Source organism: Talpa occidentalis, unplaced genomic scaffold (assembly GCF_014898055.3).
Source record: "Talpa occidentalis isolate TD23 unplaced genomic scaffold, MPIMG_talOcc4v2.1 talOcc4.3, whole genome shotgun sequence".
Taxonomy (NCBI): domain Eukaryota; kingdom Metazoa; phylum Chordata; class Mammalia; order Eulipotyphla; family Talpidae; genus Talpa; species Talpa occidentalis.
The window spans coordinates 122,393,236-122,418,958 of NW_023603184.1; the positions used below are offsets into that span (position 1 = coordinate 122,393,236).

Sequence of the window (25,723 nt, forward strand, 5' to 3'; positions counted from 1 at the left end):
ATGTTGCTGCGTATCAAATTCAAATCACTTTGAATTACTTACTGTACATCCCAGTTTCATTTTCAAACAAATCTTCCTTTGCACCTTTGACAAGACTTTTTCCAACTAATTCTTTGTATCTAAAAAGGAATGTTTTCTCTTCCTATCTTTGTCATTCCACTCTCACTTAAAAATGAACTCCATACTTAGAGAACATACATATCCTTGTGCTCACTTTCAAGCAAGAAGTAAAAGAGGGAGACGCTATTACCACCAAACAAGTTATTATTTTATTAATATTAAACAAATATCCTTTTCATATGAATACACACCATGCTCTAGGCACTATACTAAGAACATTACTTGGATGTCATTTTATTCTCGCAACATTATGAGGGTAGGTATTATTTTTATTTATAATTAAATAAACTGAGGTTTATGGAGGTTTACAAACTAATCCAAAGTCACAAACCAAGCAAGTGACAGAGTCAGTATATGAACTGCAGTGTGACTCTAAAGCCGGCACTTAGGCTATAAGAGAGACTAGAGTGTGGAATGAACTATATGACCAGGGTAGGCGAGGCTAGAATGTGATCCCTACTTGCCTCACTGCACAGAATTCCCTCAAACACCTTTCATTTTGCTGTAAATGCCAACATTTCATAGTAGAACAGGATGACATAAGCCATATGGGATGGGGGCCTTAAATGTGGGGGCTAGAAAAGCACTATTGATCTGAGCATGAAAAGTAATGTGAGCTGAATGGAAGATAGACTGTAGGGACAGAGTAATGCAAACTTTAAATGCATTTAGCAAGGGAAAAATAAATTATGATGGTGACCTGAGTCAGGGAGTAAATATTAAGAGTTTCTGTTTTAGTTTGAGGCAGTCTTGATGGAGCATGTCTATAGATCCAACAGAAAGAGTCAATGGGGAGGGAGAAACACAAGATACAAGAACTCTGGGGGGAGGGAGAAACACAAAATACAAGGACTCTGGGGGGAAATGATATAGCAAAGTCCCTAAACAGGTGAGACTTAGGGATTGAATGAGCAAGAAAGGACAGACTTAGGCAGGAGAAAGGACCCCAGGTAGCAGGATCCTCCCACTGACATGCACAGCATGCAGATTACGACACCTGCTTCAGCACATCACAATTTAGTCTTTAGTGCTGTTCTCCATATGCGCTATGTGCCTTTGTCTTTTCTTCCCTCGAGATGATAGCAGGGGCCAAACTTCATATACTTTATATTTCTTTCTTTCTATCCCCCCCATATCTAAACCAATGCGGACACATATAGGCTAGTTATATGAGCCTTATGGTGAAGGGAGGAAGAAACCAGGGTTGGGAAAGTAAAAGGGACTACTAGTAGCACACTGAGGGGGAGAAGTCACAGATGAAAAGAGAAACAGTGTGTATCTTCACTTTGCAGGGCACCAGCTGCCCCAGATGGAAATATAAAATACATAGAGAACGTAATTGAGCTATTTACCAGGAAAAGACCTTGTGATACATTGTTATATAATAAATCCTGATAGAGCAGGGGCTCCAGAATGAATCTGTTATCTCCCACTTCCCCTACAGTAACTGAATGCAAGTACAGTTGATGAGAGAAAACACAACTGCCAAGGAATAGTACAGCTTGTTGTTTTAAAATAAATATTTTAAATTAATATATGTAATACCTTGGTTAGTTCGCTGGTTCCTTAAATTAGGAGAAAACTTTCAAACAAAATTTCTATCTTCTTATAATCTGTATGTTTATTTTTATAGCTTACTCAGTATTGAGTCTGAAAATAGTATTCAAGGACTCATATGCATCATTTTTTTAGCATCTTAGATTTTGGCTCACAGGTTTTGAAGTCCTAAATTTTATAGATAAGAAAACTGAGTTTCAGAGAAGTAACTTCTTCAAATAGAAGTGTTTCAGTGAAGTGGAGAAGGTTGTTCAATAATAATGTCTGGTTTAAAGGCTGGCTTTCCTACCCATTGTTCCCTATTCTTTCATTAAGCAAATTTAAAATGGAAACCAAATCCTGCAGTTCTATTTCTGAATCAAAAGTCCTTGCTTGCAAAGTTAGCTTTCTGCCCCTCTGCATTCTGTCTTCCTGATTTCCCATGATAGATTCACAAATAAGCTGTGGCCAACACTGCACCTTCTCTACCAATATCCACTCTCCCCTGCTTTTTTTCTAGAGAATCCCAATATTATTTCCTGAGTAGCATTATGTCAAATTAAAAACTTTTATTTCCTAGGCTCTCTAGACCTGAAACTGAAATAAATAACAAAGCACTAGGGGAAGATGTCCCTCCCGGAAAAATAAAGACAATTTTACAAGGAGAGAGATTTCTCCTTTTGCCCTCCTTTCCCCACCCTCTTCCTGCTGGAATCTGAACTGGATGTGTGGAGATTCAGCAGTCATTTTGAAGAAATTCATAAGAGAAACCAGGAAGAGACCAGAACTCATGTCACTAGTGGGGCTGGGGACATAATGCATTAGCCTGAATTAGTCATGTACATGAAACAATCAAAACCCTATTTGGTTGAGCCAATATTGTAGTTTCTGCTATAAGTTGTCCCTTGCAACCATAACTAACATCTAACCCAACAGCTTGACATCCACTGACATATTTCACACCTACCACTCCCCTGACTCAAAACCTCTCTATGGATGTCTCCTGCAAAAGACCACAAATAAAACATTAAGTCTTCAGCTTTTCAGTCCTGATACCCCCCTCAACATATCCATCCTGCACACTAGTCAAACATAACTCCCTGCCAACTGTCACTCTCACCTCATCTCTGCCCATCAAAATTCTATGGTGTTGTCAAGGCCCCTCTCACACATCACCTCCCTCATCAGTCGCAATGGATCCCTCCAGCCTGGTGAGATTTCTCCCTATTTTGAACTCTTAAAGCAATTCTGCTTGCCCCTCTCCTGTGTTACTCTCATGACAGCCACTGACTCCCGCGCTCTCCTAGCCAAGAGGCACCTGAAGGCAGGACCTTGTCATTGTGGTATGGCAGCTCCCAGCCCTGCCCACAGCATAGTGCCTGCCACACAGCAGATGATTAATAATCACTTCTTAAATTGAATTAATAAACACTTCCCCCTCTCCTAATGTATCTCTGACTGATCCCAGAAAGAGTCCACGCCAACACTAATGACTTATGAGGGAGCATGTGTGACAGCAGGAGTAAGCTGAGCTGCAGTTCAAACTGCTGTATTGTTTTGACACCAGCGCAAGTGATAATGGGCTGTTACTTGGTGTGTCAAAGCGCTCACTCAAGACTCCGCCAGCCTCTCCTGCCTGTCACAAGCCGCAGTCTGCAAAAGCCTTTCCATTTGAAACACCATGTGGTTGCTCCCTAAGAAAGGCCTATAGCTGGTCACTCCTCTCCCCAGGGATCACAGATAAAACAGAGTACTGCCAGCAGGAGCAGGGTGTCACTGGGATCCCTTGGCACACCTGTGCCTTCCGGAATGACCCCTGCAAGTATCCAAGGAAAGGTAAAGGAGCCGGATAGGAAGAGTCACAGGGCAGAAGGGCAGGGTTTTCCCCCTAGGGAAGCAAACATTGCAGACTGCAAGTTGGGAACAATCAAAGGAGGAAAAATCTACAGGATGAGAGACTGCACATTTGAATATAATCTAAAAAACAAAATAACTCAAATAAGAATGAGAGCCATAACATTTACATATTAAAATACAGGACCTGAAGTGAGAAACATGCTGTTCTCCACAGTACAGGGCTGTAACACAAACCTTACATATGTATGTTCTCAAGTCCCCTAGGAAAACGTTATCTTCATTAAGAGAACAGTTCTAAGCTTGTCATCTGCCCAGTGGTCAAGGTCTCAAATGAATGTCCAAAATAACTCAAAGTAACTGTTATGTACACACTGAGTAGAAATGGAGACTAAGTCATGAATATTATCATAAATCTGGAAAAGTGGCTCATCACTAGCTTTATGAATCATTTAAAGTGCTACATGGTATTGCTTTAACTTAATAACTACTACATAGGATATGATTTAAAATGGCAATGCTTTAGCAAGCATTTCCAATATAATGATACACACTGGTTAAAAGATAACTTAATGAACATTAGGACAATGTATTTGGATATCTGAATTGCATTTAAATGCTATAGATAAGTTACTTAATAGGACGGGAAGGTGAATACTTCCTGAGAAGTCGGATAGAATGCATTAGCTCCTCAGTCCCCCATTGAGGTTTACTTGTTGGGAGCCTACTGACCCATTATCTCTCTAAGGCCGCCCCACAAAGGCCTGCTGTGCCTATGTACACCTTTATGATTAGAAGCTAAACTTGGAGTTCCCTCATTGCATTCCTTTCTCCTTCTTGGCATGATGCTCCATCCTACCCTCCAAAGTCTCTGAGGACAGTCTCTCTGCCAACTGTCTTCTGTAGGACTGCTCCTATCCTCCCCATCCCCATATGCCAACTTGTCATATCACCATTGCCACCACAGCCACTGCAAACGGTCACAGGTAAAGAGATAACTGCCAAATGCACAGGCCTGCGCAAAGGGGACTATTTGGAAAAGTTAAGAACAGGACAATTGGACTAAGAAGGCAGTGGGCACCAGGACTTAGCAGCACTCATAGTACTTAGCAGAAACAACATTATATTTCTATTTCAGCATTTCAGTTATTTCCATATAGGTGTGGTTCTATTATACCAAAGTAGGTTATTTTGCCTAAGATCTAGTGGATTACATATGGGGAGGGGAGAGGGGGAGGGAAGCTGAATCAACTAAAAATATACTTTTAAAAACACTACATTATGTACAAATCTATGAATGGGCAATTATCAAATAGATGACTATCCACTAATAATTATATTTGACTTTGAGGTACGCCAGGCAATTTTTAATACAGATTTACCTTCATAATTATACTTTTCTTAGATTATTATTAGCTTTCAGTTGGTAGTTCTAATATTAAAATAAACACACACCAAAACAGAATGGGACCACACATCTTCTGATTGGCAGGAAAGAGGTTTTCAAAAGCTGTATTTTCTCAGAAATAAATCATGGGGGTGTTGTTGTTGTTGTTGTTTTAAGAATAGAATATTACTTAAAGGGGGTAGGGAAAGGGCAGACATAGTTTAAACAATATGAAAAGGGAGAGAAATAATGAGAATGGGAGAAGACTGGAGAGGTGAGGAGAAAGAAGTCAAAAAATAGGGCTAAATTAAAACTGTTACTTTGGAATTCAATGTCACTTCATTTCTCACTGCCCTGTTCACAAGCTAACCACATTATGCGATAATGTAACTGAATATAACATGACCCACTCCCATGGAGCCTTTAGTCACACAAATATCACTATTTATTTATTTTTGAAGCCAAGATCATTTAGTCCAAGTAAAATAGTGAGAAAAAATAGCAGAAAAAATAACGGGACACAGTAATACGCTGTCTGCTGTAAGGTGTTCCAGGAGAAAAATGAAAAGGAGTCAGTCATGATTTAAAGGTGATGTTACAGGGCCTCCTCGGTGGCGCAGCGGTTGAGCACTGGGTTGCGAAGCTGCCCGCAGCCTCTGCAGCACCGGTTCGATCCCCGGCCGCCGGGTGAGGGTCCCACATGGCGCGCAGACCTCGCCTGCCGCCCGCTGCTCCCCTCAGCAGTGTACTTCACCATTCTGCCTGCTCTGCTCTCCGGCTCTGACTCTGGTGAATTCTCTCACCCTCCCATGCTTCTGACTGTACCCAGTGCTTGTATAAATAAATAAATAAAAATAAATCTTTATTAAAAAAATAAAATAAAATAAAGGTGACGTTACATTCAAATACTCCAGGACACAAATACATATGGACAACATGTTCCCAGGGGAAAGCATTTATATTCCTTTCACTTCATGCGTTCCCAGATTTGCTTTGAGGCAGTTCTACAACTGGAACTGCATCAGACAAAAAGATAGGAGCAACTATTTCAAGTGAGGGATGAAGGGAAAATAGTCTCTTTTTCCAAGACAACTGTGGAAAAAGCTGGACTTAATAAGATGGCTTTACTGTAGTAAAGTTGCATTTGTACATGGGTGGCTCCATATTCAGAGCTCTATAGTAGATAAAAAAGATGCAAAATATTTGTTGCCTGACCAAAATCTAGCTAACTTGATTAAACAGGCATCAGTGAAAATTTAAGTTCTCATTTGTCATTTATAAAGGCTATTTCATTTTTTAAAACACACTATTTCAACCAGATTATTTTAAGGGAAAGTTGTATTACACTGATAGCATCTATAAAATACATTAAATGCTTTGGGGAAAAAAAGTGGAAAGAAAAAATATAGAAAAGAACACTTTGATCACAAAAATCAACTTTTTTCCAACTTGATGCACAGCTATTGAATAGGGTCTGGAGAATCAAAATGCATGAATATCAGAGGATCTCTTCTCCCTACACCATACAAAAATCAAAAAGACTAAGGTAAGGAAATAATACTACTAATTCATATCCACTATCTCAAAATAAAGGGCCCTGAATTGAAGCTACAAAAAAATGAAAGAAATTCACATACTATATCTGACTTCTGCATTTTAAATGATAATTATAGTAGCAACTAACATGTACCCAATCCTTATAAAGCATTTTATAAGGATTATTTCATTTAACCTTCCTAACAACCCTACGAGGGAGATAATATTGTTACCCCTATATTCTAGATGATCAAACAGGCAGATAGTTACAGAGCTAGGAAGTGATAGCACCAATATTAAAAGCCCATCCTTCAGATCTCAATCCACAATACCTAACTATCATACTCTGGTATGCTGTCATGGGTGAGAGCAAGATTGTGGAAGTCACAGAGTTGGAAGACCCAGCCCCTGTACAAGATGGGATTTATATAATGTTTTCTTTTTAAGGTACATTTTTTTAAGCCCCAAGGACTAGGATGGAGGTAGTCTAACAATGATTGAAAGTAAACTTCTTGCAAATCAGCATAAAGGAGACTTGCAACTGAATTTAATTATATCTAAAGGAAATGATGTCACATTTCTAACATCTAGTTTTGTTAAGGACTTTCATAATTGTAAAAAATAACAATTGTGGCTAAACATTGAGTTTTTTCTATATGACACATACCATGTTAAGTGCTCTGTGTACATTATTTTGGTTTTGTATTAAAAATTACTTAGGAACAAAAGGAGTTCTTTTTATGGTGTATCAGGCTTTGGGGAGTATATGAAGGAGATGGTAGAGAAGGGGAACAGGGAACAGAACGTAGTGCCCCCTTCAATTATTGATTTTCCTGGCTCTGGCCAAAAGAATAAACTCTGATATAAAGGGGAGCAGTAGCTAAGAAAGATGTCTCCTGATCAGCAAAACTTTTTTTTCTGTAGTCACCTCTCTTAACCTTCCCATTTAAGAGCAAGAGAGACCTGATGTGAATTTTTTTTTTAATAATAAATTTTATTTTTATATTCCCCATACAATTGCAACCCCCCCATTCTGACCCCAATCCCTCCCCTCCCGCCGCCCACCCCCCAAAGAGTGTCTCTGGTTCATAGTTGTTTGTTGATTTTGATTTTCACTTTCTTATAGTTATTCATTTTCCTGGTCCCTTATTTAAGTTTTCTAGATTCCTGCTATGAGTGAGACCATCCGGTATTTTTCTTTTTCTTTCCGGCTTATTTCGCTGAGCATGATCCCTTCCAGCGCCATCCATGTTGCTGCAAATTGCATGTGTTTATCTTTTTTGAATGCTGAGTAATATTCTATGGTGTATATGTTCCACATCTTTTTGATCCAGTCATCTATTTTTGGGCATTTGGGTTGTTTCCAAAGCTTAGCTATTGTAAACAGTGTTGCTATAAACATAGGGGTGCAGGTGCTCTTTGGAATTGATGTTTCTGTGTCCTTAGGGTAAATATTTAAGGTACATTTTTTATTGTAACAAAAAGTTAGCTGAAAATGGATATCCAATTTAAATGTTACAATTTATTAAACAAGACAAATGCAATAACAAATAGTATTGTACAACATTGTGAGTAAAATCACTGATAAAATTTCACTCTTGTACATAAAATTAAAAAAAATATATAATTTCCAGCTAACGTAAATAGTGAAAAGCATATTGATTTACTTGTTCCTTTTGTTTGAGGCTGTTAGGAATTGTTCCTGTTGGGTTAGCTGATTTAACAAGATTAGCTGAAAGCTGATTTAACTTCAGATTAACTCTGGTGGTCTAACAGGGGCTGGGTCTTCCAACTCTGTGTCTTCCATGTAACTTCAGGTTACACGGAATAACATGGAATAACATTTCCAGTGTGACTTCACCAGGCTAGAATCTGATGCAAAATAAACCAAGACCTGCCTTGTGGAGATTCTGTGTCCAGTCTCCACTCCTGGCCCTATCTGCCACCAGTCACCAGTGACCAAGGGGACCAGGTAAGTGAATTTAGCAAACTCCATGATAAATCCTTCACTGCCCAGCAAAATCAGCACAACTATCTAGCACCACTGGCAATCAACCCCTATCACTCTTCTCTCACACAGATGATACTCTTGTTTTCACAGAATCCCTCCTACTAAAACAGAACTGTTTTGGAGCCACACATTTCAAAGTCTTTTTAAAATTCAGGACAACCAAATGACTGTGGCAGCTTGGGACACAGGTTCTTTGAGAAGTACTTAAACTCACAACATCCACATTTTGAGTTTTAGCCTTCTACCACCATAGAGACCTACAACACATTCTGTTTTTAGTCCAGTGGGAAGAAAAGAGAAATTTTACTCAGTCATATTATGAATAAATTACCCTCCAAAAGAAGTCAACATATACCTTCCTGGAAACTATTAAATGCACTAACAGAGAGAAATTTCTAAGTGCCCTGAAAATGATCCCTTCTCCACATAGGATAAGACAATGCTAAAGAAGGTCAATTAAAAAGATATATCTGCATTCCATGACTTTAGAAGTTCAACCTGGGCTTTGCTTGACAGCATGTTTAAAAAAAAATTTTAGTATGGGTTGTAAATCACCTTAGGATGCCCATGTGAAAGCAGTGCCGCCTGGAATGGTTCCTGTCATATTGTAGCACACTCAGCTGCTCTATCCCCATGAACAGCACTTGTAATGAAAACACTGCCATAGATCTTGATTTGTCAGAGAACAAATCAGTTTTATCTGTTCATTTGGTGGTTTAGTGTCATAGGTATTTTAGAAAACATAATTTATAACTCCTTATGCAATTATATATGAAATTAAATCATCTCACTTTTCCAGAAGCATCAAAATATTTTAGATTAAGTAGAATGCACTTGCAATGTCTTTGAAATTCTCTTCTTCCAATCTATTCTCAGAAGACTAAATAAATAAATAAAGGGAAAAAGAGGGGGAAATACATAGCATTTTCATCAGTTACTCTAGTTATATTTGTCAGGTCTTAGAGAAGTTTTATTTATATTTTTAATGATAACCCACTATCACAACAATACCTAATCATGCCATAGAAAGGCAGAGATACAGTGGCTAAGTCACTGACTCAAGAGACAGAATGCCTACGTCTAAACATTTGAATCCTGGTTGCATCACTTACTTGCTCTGTGTCCTCGGGTAAATTATTTAACCTTTCTGTGTCTCAGTTTCCTCAGCTGTAAAATTGTAGCTAACTGTACATAATCACACACACAGTTTGTGAGCACTAAATGAGTTCACATGAGCAAGCACTTAGAACAGTGCCTGACTCACAATAACCTTTGTTTATTATCACTATAATTAGCAACAAGAGGCACCTCACTTTAAGAGATAAACACAGACAAAAACGTAACTGTTTAATTGACCATTACTGAAGCATTCCAATGAGAGATTAAAAAAATATCCTATTGGTGAGTCTAGGTTCAGGGTGATAAATTGGTTATTTTAGTAAAGTAAGCCAGTGCAGCCAAGACACCTTATTAAGTACTGACTATTTAGTGTCTGGAAGAACATGCCATCTTCACAAGTGTGTTGATCCCCCTGATTTACAAAAGAATTGAGCTTACTTATAGTTGGGTGGCTAATTAATATCTTCCTAGAGACTCAAGACAAATTCATAATCTTATCATTAGCCATAACAGGAAATTTCTCCTTAATAAGTAAAACAGAAAAGCAGTTATTGATCTTAACTATTATTTTAAACTGCAAATGGGTGCACTTTAATATCCACTGAGGCTTACAAATAAAAAACAACATCGTAGCAAATGATAACTTGATGTGTTATTGATCTCTGATCTATATATTTATGATAAAAACACTGGTTTCATAATTACAACTCCTCTTTCATTTACATTGATATTTTTAGTCACATGAGTACCTCTAAACAGATATAAATCTTGATCAATCCTTGCTGAATTCACTATGAAAATCCATCTAAAGGTTTACTGAAAGTTAGTAATTCTATTTAAGGACCACCAACATAACCACATAGAATGAGTCCTACCTCAAGGTGCAAGCTGAATGACTCCAGAAAAGTGCACAGAAGGAAGACAAGCAGAATGGTACAATGACATTTTGAGAAAGCTTGTATGTAGGGTAGATGGCCAAATATATCTGAATTTAAACTAGGCCCACCAGCTAAGCCTCAGGGAAGATTATGAAAAGAAGTTGGGTGCATCTTAGAACTCTAAACTATAGAAGGGAGACAGAGAGATGCCCATCTCTTTTCCATGCCCAGCAGAATCCAAGGTCCAGTAACAGCAAATCACCATAAGGGATTATAATCCACAGCTCCTGCAAGCAGAGCATTTTCACATTTTGCTTAATAATTCCCTACCTCCAATAGTGGAGCTGTGCTCAATCAATTCAAACACAGGAAAAACCTTCCCAAAGACTTTCCCCAATGACTCTTTCATAAAATCTCCATCCTACTGCACATAGCAAAAACCAGAGGCTAAAAAATAGACAAACTGTCATCAGTTATTAATTCCTGGACCAAGGGACATCTTTAACACAGGACTGTCATTGTGAAACTGGTAAGCACTCAGTAACTAGCCCACACAATGCTGTGTATGTGTTTTTTAAAGAGGAGAAATACCAAAATGTGGGTAAGAACAAGACTATTATGAAAACAAAATATGAAATCAATTAACAAAAGTTTCCTGAATGACACAATGCCTTTTTACTCTTCTCCACATTAAAAACTTGACTCTTAATCACAAAGCAGAGGTAAGAAAGCAAGCAGGTTAATACCAAAAAAAAAGAAAAAAAATTAATAACTGGCCTTTCACCTGCAATGAGCCAAACAAGAAAAATTTTATTTTCAAAGGATAACTGTATTCTCACATAAGTGTTGGAGGAAGTCACTCTGATTGTTCAGCATGTGCTAGGCAGAGTGTCTGTACTTAGCACCTCCTAATTTACTGACCACTCATAAATCCTTGCAGATAATCAGAAGCAAGCTAATGTTTCACATTTGATTTGAAAGTCAAAAGCTTTACTATTATGGAGCATTAGAAATAATAATAAAGAATATTAAAATTACACATTATAATACCAAAAGAAAAGCCTCAGGTGAAAACATTGCATATGTGACCTCAACTATGTAAAAGAAATGCAGAGAAACTGCAATGAAAGAGAAATACGTTAGAAAGTCATCTACCTTTATCTTTAGGTAGTAAGTCTATGGGGAATTTTTGTCTTCTATTGGCTTTTCTGCGTTTTAGTTTTAACTAATTAGCATTTGTTTATTATTAGAAAAAGATTTTTAATAAAACTTTGTAAGCTTATAAGGAGCTAAGATACATAAAAATGGGACTCATAAAATAAGCTCTCAAAATGCTATCCCAAGACAACAAGTTCAATTTTGTTATTTAAACTCAAAACAAGCTCCTCACTCAATTTAAAAATATATATGCTCATTCAGTTACCAAGCCCAAATGTTAGGCTTTGATTTATGCTTGTAAAATATAGCTACTATTATTCTGAATTCTAGATTAAATTGACAGACTAGAAATATAATGCCACTGGATGGGATATTAGTTAAATAGGCGTTCTCTGGAGCTAGTTTTTGGTGTCATCAAGCAATTTCTCTGAATGTCAATTTCCTCACTGATAAAATGTGAACAATAATATTACATACTTCACAGGGTAATTATTAGGACAAAATGAGCGAATACATGTTAACCTCCTAGAACAGTGACTGGTACATAAGAAGGACTAAAGAAACATTAGCTAATTTTATTAACTGAATTCATAACATGTCTATTCTGTAAAATTTCAGTTTCACAAAATCTAAACTTTGCTTTATATAAGCTAACATTGACAATGTTACATTTATTCCACTCCAAACACATCGGTAAGTTTTTCAGAAAACTGAGCTTAAGTTTTTAAGTGCTTACATTATTTTATTTTTAATCCTCAAAACCCATTCAAAACCTTCAACTTTGTTTCAGCTAAGCAGCTACTTCTCAGAAGACCAAATTTGCCAAAACCTGTTCTAAACAATATGGGAAGAATTTGGATCAATATAAGGCATAATATAATGGCAGGTCCTAACATCTTATTAAATATTTAGTTATTTTCTCTCTTCTGTATTACAATATAAGTATCTTGAGGGCAGAGGCACTATGTTTGGTTCTTTGCAGTGTCCTCAACACCCAGAAAAATACCTGTCACATAACAGACACTCAATACACGCTACATGAATGGAAAAAATGATAGTGTGCTAGAAAATCAGAGTATATAGGTGTGATCTTTGTTGTGTTTTCCTCTCCACAAAATAATACTAAAACCCAACCATCTATCTCCCAATTCTGCTCAAAAGACAAAAGATCTTAGTAGGGCCTCCCCGGGGGCGCAGCGGTTGAGTGCTGGGTTGCGAAGCTGCCCCCAGCTTCTGCAGCGCTGGTTCGATCCCCGGCTGCTCCCCAGCCACCAGAGGAGGGTCCCACATGGCGCGCAGACCTCTCCTGCCGCCTGCTGCTCCCCTCAGCAGTGTCCTTCCGTCCTTCTGCCTGCTCTGCTCCCTGCTCTGGCTCTGGTGAATTCTCTCACCCTCCCGCGCTTCTGACTCTGCCCAGTGCTTATATAAATAAATAAATAAATCTTTAAAAAAAAAAAAATCTTACTAAAGTGCTTCTTTCCAAGTAATTCTGACTTATCTTCCAATGCAGAGGATGTAAAGAAGGCTCCCTTTTAAAAAAGAATCTACTTCCCCCCACCACCTCCTTTAAGGAATTGCTATATTCCAGTAATAAAACATGACATTTAGAACTGTTTATTACTGTGGCTCTAGAGCATGTAGTCTCAAGAACCACCATCTGAAGTTGGTAAAACTGGTCAGAGCTTTTGATCAAGAACAGACTGTCCCCTTTACTTGGCTCCCAGGATGGTAGGCCCAGCTTTCATCTGGGAGATCATTAGCTTTGTGGAGTCCAATCATCGAGGGCAGAGGTTTGACTGTGCTAGCTTTTCCAGCATCTCATTCTTTGATTTACAAAACTGACAGAAAGAATACGTCCATGTATTTCCCTGCCGAGAGCAAGCAGGAAGCTGAGAGGAACCTCGGGCTCTATTTGCATATAGCCTGCAGCGATCTTTTCCAACCTGAATGAGGAGCTTGTAAAACAGAAGTGCTGATTTGCTGTTCAGTCTGGGATCGGTATTTCTTCAAACCAAAGGAAGGCAGACAGAGGAAAACCTTTGTGTTTTCTCTCATTGACACACAAATAATTTTGCCAATTACTGATTTCCAGCAAGCAAATGGCACGTGCCCTAGAGCCTTACTGCAGACTCTTTAGAGCTCTCAAAGCTGCCGTCAACAAAAGCATTGCGTTTCAAAGCACTGGGTTTTACATGCTCATCACCAGCATGCGAAATCTGGCAGCTCTGAAACCAAACCAAGGTGCCCTTGAGGAGTGTCCAAACAGACAGCTGAATGCTTTCACCCCTGCCTCTCACAACCATCACTGAGCTTGTCCTCTGTCTCACTGCAAAAATCAAAAGAAGGGGTCTCTGACACCTTAGGGTCCCACCTCATCTTCCAGGCTACCTTATAAGTACTAAGCTGCCACTTACTGATATTATACTGATGAATGAATTACTAAGGAGTTGAGATCCTACAAGAATTTTAAAAGTAAAATAATGCTGTATCTAAGAAAATTTGAACACTCAATGTATAAAGTAAAATGTACAATAAAATGAAGACTACAGTTCTGAAATTTCACTATTTTGCAAAATAATTAGCTAAAGTTATTAGATTTGGATGACAGTTCTTTTCTGTATTTAAAAATAAGACATAGGGCCTCTCCGGTGGCGCAGCGGTTGAGTGCTGGGTTGCAAAGCTGCCCGCAGCCTCTGCAGCCACGGTTCGATCCCCTGCTGCTCCCCAGCCACCAGAGGAGGGTCCTACATGGCGTGCAGACCTCTCCTGCTGCCTGCTGCTCTCCTCAGCAGTGTACTTCGGTCCTTCTGCCTGCTCTGCTCCCTGCTCTGGCTCTGGTGAATTCTCTCACCCTCCCGTGCTTCTGACTGTACCCAGTGCTTGTATGAATAAATAAATAAATCTTTAATAAAATAAAATAAAATAAAAATAAGACATAGAGAATTTTTAAAAAGCATTTTAACATTACAAAATACTCCAAAGAAGAAAATTTTACCACCTACCATGAACATCAAAATAGACTTGATTTTTAAAAAATAAGACTACTTAAGAACTGGAATATGATGGTGTTGCACTAAGACTGAGAATTTCATCAATGGAGAGCTTTAAATGTAAAGGATCTACCCCCAAAATGATAGCACTGTCAACTGTAGCATTTTCTGGAGTTTTAATTAATCTGCTTTTTTACTAAATGACTTTCATGAATGGAATCTGTAATGCATCTTCTTATAGCACAAACAGACCTGGGTCTTCTGTAAATTACTCTACCCTGTATTTCAAATGTGCTTATTAGTAAAGGACAATTACACTTGAGAAGGGAATACAATAAAAAATTAATCACAATATAAATTGTATCACCAGTTTTAGGCTGTACATTTCCTACTCGAAACTCCTCAAAGTTATACATTTTTAATAGGACATATTTTAATTATTAAATAAAAGTTATATATCACTGATGGTCAATCTGTTTAACCTAAATCATTTTACATGAATGCCAGAACTTCCTAGAACTCAAATAATACACTCCTGGTCATGTGTATTAATACCTAAACTCCAAGAAAAACTTCTACATAGTTTAAAAAAATAACAGAAGTTAGTTGCCACTAGAGGCCTACTGCCCCAAACAAGATAGCTGAAAACACTACTAACTAGCTCCTTCATTGTGGGAGAAATAATGAGCACATTTTTTTTAAGGAATTATTTCCATTGATATGATTTTTTTTTAAGATTTATTTATTTATCTATACATGCACTGGGTACAGTCAGAGGTGCGGGAGGGTGAGAGAATTCACCAAAGCCAGAGAGGGGAGCAGAGCAGGCAAAAGGACCTAAGTACACTGCTGAGGGGAGCAGCGGGTGGCAGGGGAGGTCTGTGCGCCATGTAGGACCCTCCTCTGGTGGACAGGGAGCAGCCGGGGATCAAACCGGTGCTGCAGAAGCTGTGGGCAGCTTTGCAACCCAGCGTTCAACCACTGCGCCACCGGGGAGGCCTGATATGATTTTTTTTTATGGGCATTCAAGCAGAAACTACAAGGTCAGAGGTAAAGTGAGATCAGATTAATTTTTTTATATTCATTGCCCTTAACAGTTTTTATCAAATACTTCCTATTCAACTGCCAGGCATACCGCAAATCAAATTAGATAGGGCCTTCACCCTCTACAAATTTACATATAGACAATAATTCCATCAGCTGACCTTCATATGAGCCATAATTACATATCTATATTTTAAATAATACATATGTATGACGCAATAAACAAATATAAAGAATACAGAATTATAAACATTTAGATATTCGTTCTTAAGGATGAAGAAATAAGAGAAGCATTATTTTTCCTTTGGCAATTTGTTAAAAGTTGTTTCAGGTTTGACTCTGTGTGAGTAAGCAAGCCCATGAATGCACGCGCGCGCGCACACACACACACACCCCTATATATGAGTATTTAATTTTATGCAGCGGAGGAGCGAAATGTACAGGGGGCCTGTTAGAGATTTGTGCGGGCCCAGCCAGTGTTTTACATTTTGTCCTGTCCAGCTCTAATGAGGGTTGACACGTAGTTAAAAGCAATTTTGGGTAGCTTTTTCAGCTCTTTCGAGAGCCACAGAATTTTTTTTTAAAGCAGCCTGTTTGTTAAAAGTTTGCTCCAAGGCCTGAAATTTCTAAATATGCACCTTTTTTTCAAAATTGCCCTTATAAAGGAAAAACTACCGAGAGCTCCCCAAACATGAGAGTTTAATTAAAGAAGGAAAAGTGTGTGTTTGTTGGGGGAGCAGGGTAGAGGTTTAGAGCCAAAGAAAAAAAACAAGAAAGCAAGACAAGCAAGAGATCATTTAAATATTTTCAGTAGGGAGAATGTAAAACTTTCAGACCATGAAAATCTTTCAGGTTCAGACAACAAGTCTTTCAACCACCCTTTTTTTTTTTTTAAGATTTATTTATTTATACAAGCACTGGGGTACAGGCCAGAGGTGCAGGAGGGTGAGAGAATTCACCAGAGACAGAGCAGGGAGCAGAACAGGCAGAAGCACCGAAATACACTGCTGAGGGGAGCAGTGGGCAAGACAGGAGAGGTCTGCCACATCATGTGGGTTTCTCTCTGGCCAGCCAGGAATCGAACCCATGCTGCAGAGGCTGCGGACAGCTTTACAGCACTGAGCTCAAACTGCTGCTCAACCCACTGCACCACTGGGGAGGCCCTCTTTTTTTTTTTTTTTTTTAAAAAAAAGGTGTGATTTTCTGAATTCTTTTCCAAGGTAATGACTGAGCTTACTAATTGTTTATTTGAAATCATAGTATTTTCAGGTATTTATAGGGCTAGGATTTCAATTAAGTTCAGCAAAACAAAAATAATTCTGAATTAAAACAGCAAATTAAAATTTTAGAAAAGACATACTAAAAATTTAACAGGCTGGGAAACCCACAGATTCAAAGTCTTAAGAGACACTTTAACCAAATGCAACATACAGATTTGTATGTCTTCTGATGTGAATAACAAACACTAAAAAAAATTATAAAATAATTAGGAAAATGTTAACCATGACTGGATATTTCATATTAAGTAACTATTATTCTTTTAAGGTGTTAAGCTGGTATTATGGTTATGGTTTTACTGTAACTTTATCTTTAAGAGATCTCTAACAATATATTGCAAATAAAATCTAAGGCCTAATATGTGCTTTAAACTAATTGACTAGGGGAGAGATAAGAAGTGGGTTAAAACCAAACTGACCAAGCAGCAGACCTCTCCTGTCTCACCCACTACTCCCCTTTGCAGTGTATTTCAGTAAATCTACCTTTTCTGCTCCCCACTCTGTCTCTGGTGAATCCTTTCACTCCCTGAACCTCTGGCCTACACCCCAGTTCTTCTACACAAAAATAAACAATCTTAAAAAAAAAAAAAACCTGACCAAGAATTGCTAACTTTGACCCAGATGATGAGTACACATATGTATAATACACTAGTCTTCCTATTTTGCATATGCTGCATGTTTCCATAATAAAATTCTTCAGAGAATTAATTTAGTAATAGAGCACTTTAGATACAGAATAATTTAAATTGAAAGTGTATTCATTTCTAACGATGAAATTTATCTTAAAAGTAGTTTCTGTGTAAAGTTCTTTCTTCCCAAGGCATGTTGTAAAGAGTTAATCCACTAGAAAGGACATAATAAATATTAATCTTATTCTATTTATTTTTTTATCATTGTTTCTAGTTCATAGTCTAAAATTATTCTCCCCACATGCAATGCCTCCAAACAGATAAGGTCCAGATAAACACTGACAAAATATCTCCGAGTGTTGATCAGAAGAATTTGGATCCTAGCAATACTATACATAAGTACCTTTTGAATCTCTTCTGATTCTACAAGTTATTACTGGAGTCTTTTGTCACACTGAGCACAGCTAAAATATCACTAAGGAATGACCTGGAAATGGTGATAGCTGATCAAGGAGTTAAGTTACATTTCATTTCTGATAAAATTTGCTAACTAATAAATGGAAATGAATTTCACCATGGTACAAGAGAAAAAAAAATTCTTCCTGGATAAAGGTTAATCAACAAACATTTAACGAATTCATGTAGATTTCCCATTGTGCTATATCGCACTCTGTATAAGGGAACTAAATAGTTCCCAGTTCATGAATTCACACTTAATTATTGAGGACAGTCAAATGAAAGGTTTAGGAATGCTTTTAGTTTTTCAAGATAATAAATAATATCTTCCAGTTCATTTGTTTATTCTTTCAACATCAATCAATGCCTACCACAAGTGCCATCCTAGTATTCTGAAGAAAACAGTCCTCTGAGAGCTGAAGAATTTCACAAATCTTCTAAAATTTCAAAAATCAAAGCCAACAATAGACCTATTTTTAAAATGGAGACAATGGACAGAAGTGGCAAATAAACAGGTTTTTTCAATGAGCTAAAGCAGGATTTTCTAAAAGTTTAACCCATCTTTGCCATCTTGTCATTTACTTCCAAAAGTTGACAAAAGGAAATTCTTAAGCTTTTTTCAGAAAAAAAAAAAATAAATAAACAATGTAGTAATAAATTAGCAACAATTTTGTAAACAAAATGTTGTATATTTCTATTTGTGTATTTCTATTTCCTTAACCTCAGAATTTAATATTTCTGAGCTCAGAGTCAAAAATCAATTAATAATCAGCACACTAAACTATTCACGTATAATTAAATGACCAAAAGTATGTTCCATGACAACAGGATTTTTTCTTTTCATTTCATTATCCCCAGAACCTAGAATAGTGACTGGCATGTGGTTAAGCATTTAATACTAATAATAATACTTTGAAGAAGAAAATTACTAAGGAATATACTTTATCTTTATCAAGAATAGCTTTGCCCTTCTAAGCAAGATTTGTGCATTGGAATTACTCACCCTACAAAAGGATTTCTCTTTTTTTTTTATAAGATGTATTTTTTTATGCATACAAGAGCTGGGGTTTAGGCCCCAGAGGTGCAGGGAGCTGAGAGGATTCACCAGAGACAGGGCAGGGAACAGAACAGGCAGCCTACTGAAATATACTGTTGAGGGGAGCAGTGGGCGAGACAGGAGAGGTCTGCAGTGCCATGTGGGTCAGCTCCCTGGCTGGGATCGAACTCATGTTGCAATGACTGCCCATAGCTTCATAGTGCTGAGACTTAACCCTTTGCACCACCAGGGAAGCCCTACAATAGGATCTCTTCAGTTTCAAGTGCTGTCTTCAACAGAACAATTAAGTAAGATTTGTTTGTTTTTAATGAAGTTTGTCTAAGTTCCCTGGAAAAGGTATCTCTGTATATTTCACCATGAAAATGAAATGTATAATTTATCATTATTGAATATATAATAATTATCAAATAGATACAATCATTAAGCATCAAGTAAGCCCCCAATCCAAAAAGTTCTGTCTTTTAGGGTTTATAGCAACAAGTAAAGAGCTAGCATTAACTAAGAATTGGCTCCTGCTCCACTCCACCTGTAAACTCCCAATGATCAGTTCTATTATAGGACAGTCCTAGGACCATATCTCTGGAAGGTCACCCTCCACTCACGCCTGAGCACCTGGGAAGTTACTGCCCATCTCTGCCTCAATTTCCTCTTCTGTGAAATGGGACAAATGTAACTTTCTTCAAAGAGCTGTTTTGTGAGAATTAAATCAGTCAGTGTATGCAAATCTATCAGAATAGTGCCTGATATACTAATTGCTCAATTAATGTTACTAAAAACTTTAAAACGTTTAAGAAATCCCTTGGTTTATATATCACAGGGGTCACTAATGGCTTATTCTTTTTTTAATCTTAAACTGAAAAAACAACAAATGTATCATGTAAAATTTTCATGCCTACAGACAAACTGAGGACAAAGTAAACTGCTTATCAAAATTGAGGAATAAGAAAAAAATAACTCCTCAATTATTCAGAGAAGTTCTAGAAGAAATACAGTATGATACTTACATATTTTTTCTGACTAGAAAAAAGAAGAAAATCCTACACCAAATTCTACCAACCAACATAGGGACATTTTAATTTATTTCCTTTGTCTTTTTTCTATGCATATACTTGTAATTTTATGATTGAGACTGTGTTTGGCACACTACTTGATTCATATAACAGTCTACTAAAGGATTTTTCTGTGTCACTTTTTAAGATATCATTTTAAATGGCTGTATGAACTTATTATTCCAACAGAAATATGAAAAATGGTGATTACTATACCTCCTCTTGAATCAATAATTTTTATGTACTCATGAATCCAAAAATAGCCAGAAAGAATATTTTCTTATTCATTGTTCAGCATATTTGTTTTTAAAGAATGTTCTCTGATCAAAAATAAACTTTCAGGGCCTCCCCAGTGGCGCAGCAGTTGAGCGCTGGGCTGCGAAGCTGCCTGCAGCCTCTGCAGCACCAGTTCGATCCCCGGCCGCGGGCGAGGGTCCCACATGGCACGCAGACCTCTCCTGCCTTGCCTGCTGCTCCCCTCAGCAGTGTATTTCAGCCAGTCTGTCTGTTCTGTTCCCCATTCTGACACTGGTGAATTCTCTCACCCTCCCGTGTTTCTGACTGTACCCAGTGCTTGCATAAATAAATAAATAAATCTTTAAATAAATAAATAAAAATAAACTTCAGAAAACAGAGGAGAGCTAAGATGCCTACTTGAAAATTAAGTCAAATGTGCAGTGAAAAATCACATTGCCATCACTACTGCCTCCCCCAAGTCCACTGTCCACCTTGATGAGTATGTACTTGGTGCTACCTTGGCAAATAATCACTGGGATAGATGAAGGACTCCCAACAATGTAAAGAGTTTTATGGCTATTGCCAAAAGTCTAACGGGGTAGAACTGAAAGGATAAAAAAGAAAGAAGAATAAAGGGAGTGATGTATTTAAGTATATGTGTGTATTGATGGGGGGGGAGGGGAAGGGTGGCATTTTCAATGTGTAGCAGTTCCCTAGGTAAACACTCCTTTCCAAAAGATTAGAAAACTATTGATTCAGAGGCATGGATGCATAGTCCACCACATAATGTAAACCTTGCTTGCAGTCTGTTAGATCTTAAGCTACTTATGCTCAGAAAAGCAAAGAACCTGCCATTTTTCTGCTTTTTCATATGCAAACCAGGAGGTCAGATGAATCCCGTGTCTCAGTCCTTTAAAATCACCAAGAGTTAGTTAATGGTAGGGAAAATGGAGGGTCTGGGTCAGTTAGAAGCATAGTGCTCATGATTTGTAGGAGTTCTTGTACCCTTATCCTTTCTTAGGTCCCAATATCTGGTTTCAAATAAAGAAGGCTACAATTAAAATGGGGTAGGGGGAGGATTTTGGAAATCTTTGAACTCCATTTTAGAGGAATTTTACCATCTTTTACAAATAAATATTCTTTATTAATTAAATACTTCAGCTCACCTAGAGGAAATACCCTCTCAGGAAAAGAAATTCCCTAAACCCACACTCACAAGAGCATGGGTCCACTACCTTGTCACTGGGACTTGAGTACCACTTCCAAAATAATAACAATTGCTAAAGTATGTTCTCTTTTTTCAGACAACCTAAACACTATTTCAATTCAATTACTACTAAAATTCTTTTCTGGTCATATCAAAAAGAAAAATCAAGTTTAAGATCCTCCATTTTTAAAAGAGCCTTAAGCAGCCAGCTCTCCTTGCAGTTTAGTTCTGCCCAACTTTTCTAACATATGACAAAGAGGTTCAGGGGCACTTAGTTTCTCTGCTGCAAATGGATTTGCTAGGAGGTTACCCAATAACTTTGGTCTTGGGGGAATTACTTAAACATTGAACAAACAAAGCCTAAACAAAATTGAAAACTACACACATAAAACCTCAGGCATCAACTATGCACTCATATTTTGTTCTACCTTCTTTTTTACCTCTCTCTTGCTCTGCTGTTTGTCCAGTATGTGAATGACCTGTCTTAGCATGCATTCTGTTTGGTCTGTAACAAACATGCAGCAAATTGCAAACGTTTGATGCTCTGATCTAATACATTAATTTCAAAATAAACAATTCCAAGTTTTTCCATTTACTCAAAACAGAGATCAGCAGCCTAATTTAAAACAAAGTAAACAAACTGTGATTCTTTTTCCTCTGTGAGATTATAGTACAGGACCAAGTGATAACACCTTTGCTTACCTACAAAATAAGTATATCTGTAATCTACAGCACCTTCAGAATGTTGATTCAACTTCTCAAAAGTGTAACATTTGATATTTTTTTTAACCAAGGTTTTCAAAAGCTTTGGAAAAGCAAATATTTTGCTTTCAACTTGTCCTGTTTAATCCTCCTTAATATGAAGACCATATTTGTTGCTAGTGTATCTCACCTTGGTGAGGAGAACTCTCAGTCCACATCACTGAATGGAACAATGTGGCTCCCTAGTGCAAATTTCCTGAGAGCCCCTATCCTGAGCATGTGCCAAGAATCAAATCTTGGCCACTTAGTGCTCTGTGCTCCACACGTGAGCTCACGGCGTGTTGAGCAGCCATGCTAACTGAGATGGATAGCCCTGTCAAACAGGAAGCTGGCACACCAGGATGCAAGCAGTGGGATACAATGACCTTTACATTCGGAGAAAAATATCCTTAAAATGGCATGAAAAGTTTATAGGGGGGAAGTATGGGGGATTCTTTTATTTCATTTAGGCACATAGCATGAAATAAAAGCAATGGTGCCCAGTATGCAATTTGCTCGGGATCAAATCTTGAATCCCTCACACAAGAAAGAAAGTCATTGGAGAAAGGAAATGAATCATCCTTTATCACGCTACTTTGAAAGCAGGGGACTCTATGATTCAGCTGGATTACTACACCCGACAAGCCAAGAGCTTGGGAGTCCAGGCTGCATTTGAACTCCTAATAATTCATGGGGTATTACCTGCCTTGGAAAACATCCTTACCCGCTTCAGCCCCCACTCACCCCTACGTTCAGAGAATAGCTTTCTTGGTGGAACTACGATATACTTTAAATATTTAATTGAAGCTTTTAAAAAAAAATAATCATTTACTGACAGAATCAGGGTTAAGAACTAAAGAATTTAAATCCCATGTCATTGGTTACCATATTTGTAACTTTATAGACACTGTTCAACCTCTCATTGTTTCCTTATCTGTATAAAGAGAGGCTCTAACTCATAGTTCTTAGGAATTAAATGAATAGGAATGTTAAGTAAAGATACAGGTATATAGGAAATTAAAATATAAAACAAGATCTGGAAGTCACATATGCTCTTTTAGGTGTGACATTATCATAAATGGTACAACTCAATCATTTCAACTGAAAACAAAGAAAATCATTCCACTAGGTCCAAATTTTTTTCTTTCCATTCTTCAAGGTTTGGAGGGTATTTTTGTTTTTATTCTTTGGCATGAAAGAACAATGGGTTATGCTTCACAATGAAGCAACTCACTAGCAATGGGCTCCCCCCAGTGCCATACAGAACATGCTGAAAAAATGAGACAGTTTTAATATTTAATTTAATAGGTAAAAGGAACTGGTCACAAGGACATTGGGATTTTTTTTTAATTAATGAATTACATCAAAACCACAGAGCAGTTTTCAAAGATATCAAGCTATGATAAAATACTACCATTTTCTGTTTAATTAAAATCTGATCATAAATTTCAGATGCCACAAATCTGAAGCAATAAGTAAATTTAGAAAAGAGCAAGTTTATAAATAATATATTAAAATTTGGATCGTTTAGAAATCAAGCATTTCAGTACCAGCTCTGAGAACACCAAATTGGGGACTTAGAGAAAATAACAGAGTTATGCATGCAGAAAAATAAATAAGTAAATAAAACCTCTGATGGTCACTTTGAAATGCAAGTTGATTCTGGTGGCTCTAGAGGTGCAGGTCAAATGCTTCCCAAAGAAACCAGAAACAAGACTGCAGAAAACACTCCTCTATTCATTATGGTCTGGGGCCTGGCCCTTTTCCTCCAACCCTTGTTTGGAAAATGTTGTCAGTGAACACATTCTTCCTCATATCATGACACAGAAGGGGCATGGGGGAGGGAGACACGTTACTACCTTGAGCCTGAGCCGCCGAGCTGTGGGAGTACCCGAGGGCCAGCAGCGCGGTCTCCACCAGCTGGCTAAAAAGCACATCTTTTCGAACCAGGACAAACTCAGCATGCTCTTCTCTGTTGTCGTATTCAAGAGAGCCATCCAACTGCTCCACCACACAGAAGACAGGAATCATCAAACCTGAAGGGACAAAATTCAAGAGCAAAACACAAACATTACAAAGCAAATCTCAGTCACCATGATGAGAAGGGAAGAGACAGTTATAAAAGTCACTCATCTGTGATCAACAGCAGTTTAGATTAAACAAGCCTCTTAGTAGATGGGTGAGGTGGGCCCTCCCCCAACCCCTCCATTATTTGCATCAGACTGCAGCAGAATGGCCTGGGGCATTGGCAGCAGCACTCAGGTTCCAGTTCTTAAAAAGTGAAGCTCAACTAAGAGACCTCAAATTCATGGCCAGTACCCAGGTGAAGTCAAGGTGACCTTATAGAGCCTAGAATTCTTCCTGTCAATGGCTTTATCAATAACAATTAATCAGCCCTGCTATGTTTTGATCAGATCTGTGTTTGTCTGGAAATGTATTTTAGTCTATAGTTGTACAATGCCTGGTACATAGGCATATTTGACTTCAGGGCCTAAGGTATTATGCGAGTATATACAAGAAAGTCAACAGGAATTTAAAACAAGTCCCTCTTGCATCTTTTTTTTTCTAAGACTTGGCAAATAAGTCATCAATTATTCTGAAAATATCCTGTTCATTAAAGTCATAACTGACAATTAACTTATATCAAAACATACATCCAAATACAAAAGTTTGTCCTTTTTAAATTATTACATTATACATTAGCACCAGTTACCACTGGAAAGGGAATATCTCTTCTTGTGTTTTCAGAGGAAAGAAGTAAACTACCCTAAAGAATAAAGCAAATTAGTCTAGTTGAAAATCTGTTGAAATCTGTTGTCACTGAAATATTTCTCTGCTTTGTATCAAAGTGTGAAAAGCTAAAAAATGTTTAATTTGCCAAAGGATTTTTATAAACTGTTTTTTATTTTTAAAAAAAGTCATACAGGCATTTAAATCTAAACATAGGCAAGGCATAAGAAGATCAAAGTTTTACCAACATACAAGTAATAAACATGGACTCTACCCTACATAATCCACACAAATTAGTATATTATGAAATAATATGGATCCATCTGGTTATTCTCTTTGTACAAGAAAAATCAAAAGTTATAAAGAAGGAGTGGATAGGCAGAGAAATTAGGGAAGTAGAGGGTTAGCTGGTCATTATGAAGCCACTTCACAATAAAAATAATATCATTGTATAAAATAACATATGGGAGTACAGCCTCTGACACAGAACTTCTATAAATCCTTCCCTGTTGCTAGGACCCTAGAAGACTCCTGACTCACTCTGATTTAGAAAATAAAGGGTGGGAGCAGACACTGCAAACTACTGGGTTACAGATGTAGATTTTTGTTTTAAAGATAATACAATGGTGTAACTGGTTCCCATGTGCTAATTATTATTATTAAAGATAATAAGTATTGGGTGTAATTATTAAATATAATCATTATTA

The 25,723-nt window shown here is 37.5% G+C and overlaps 1 protein-coding gene across 2 annotated transcripts in view; it reads right to left on the reverse strand.

The window, feature by feature from the left end:
- Positions 1-25,723, reverse strand: part of SATB2 (SATB homeobox 2) — a 176,703-nt gene that overhangs the window by 129,052 nt on the left and 21,928 nt on the right. For both annotated transcript variants that reach the window (XM_037523776.2, XM_037523775.2), the window contains one exon: positions 24,146-24,322. In XM_037523776.2, the coding sequence (XP_037379673.1) occupies positions 24,146-24,322 (177 nt within the window). The remainder of the gene's footprint in view (positions 1-24,145; positions 24,323-25,723) is intronic.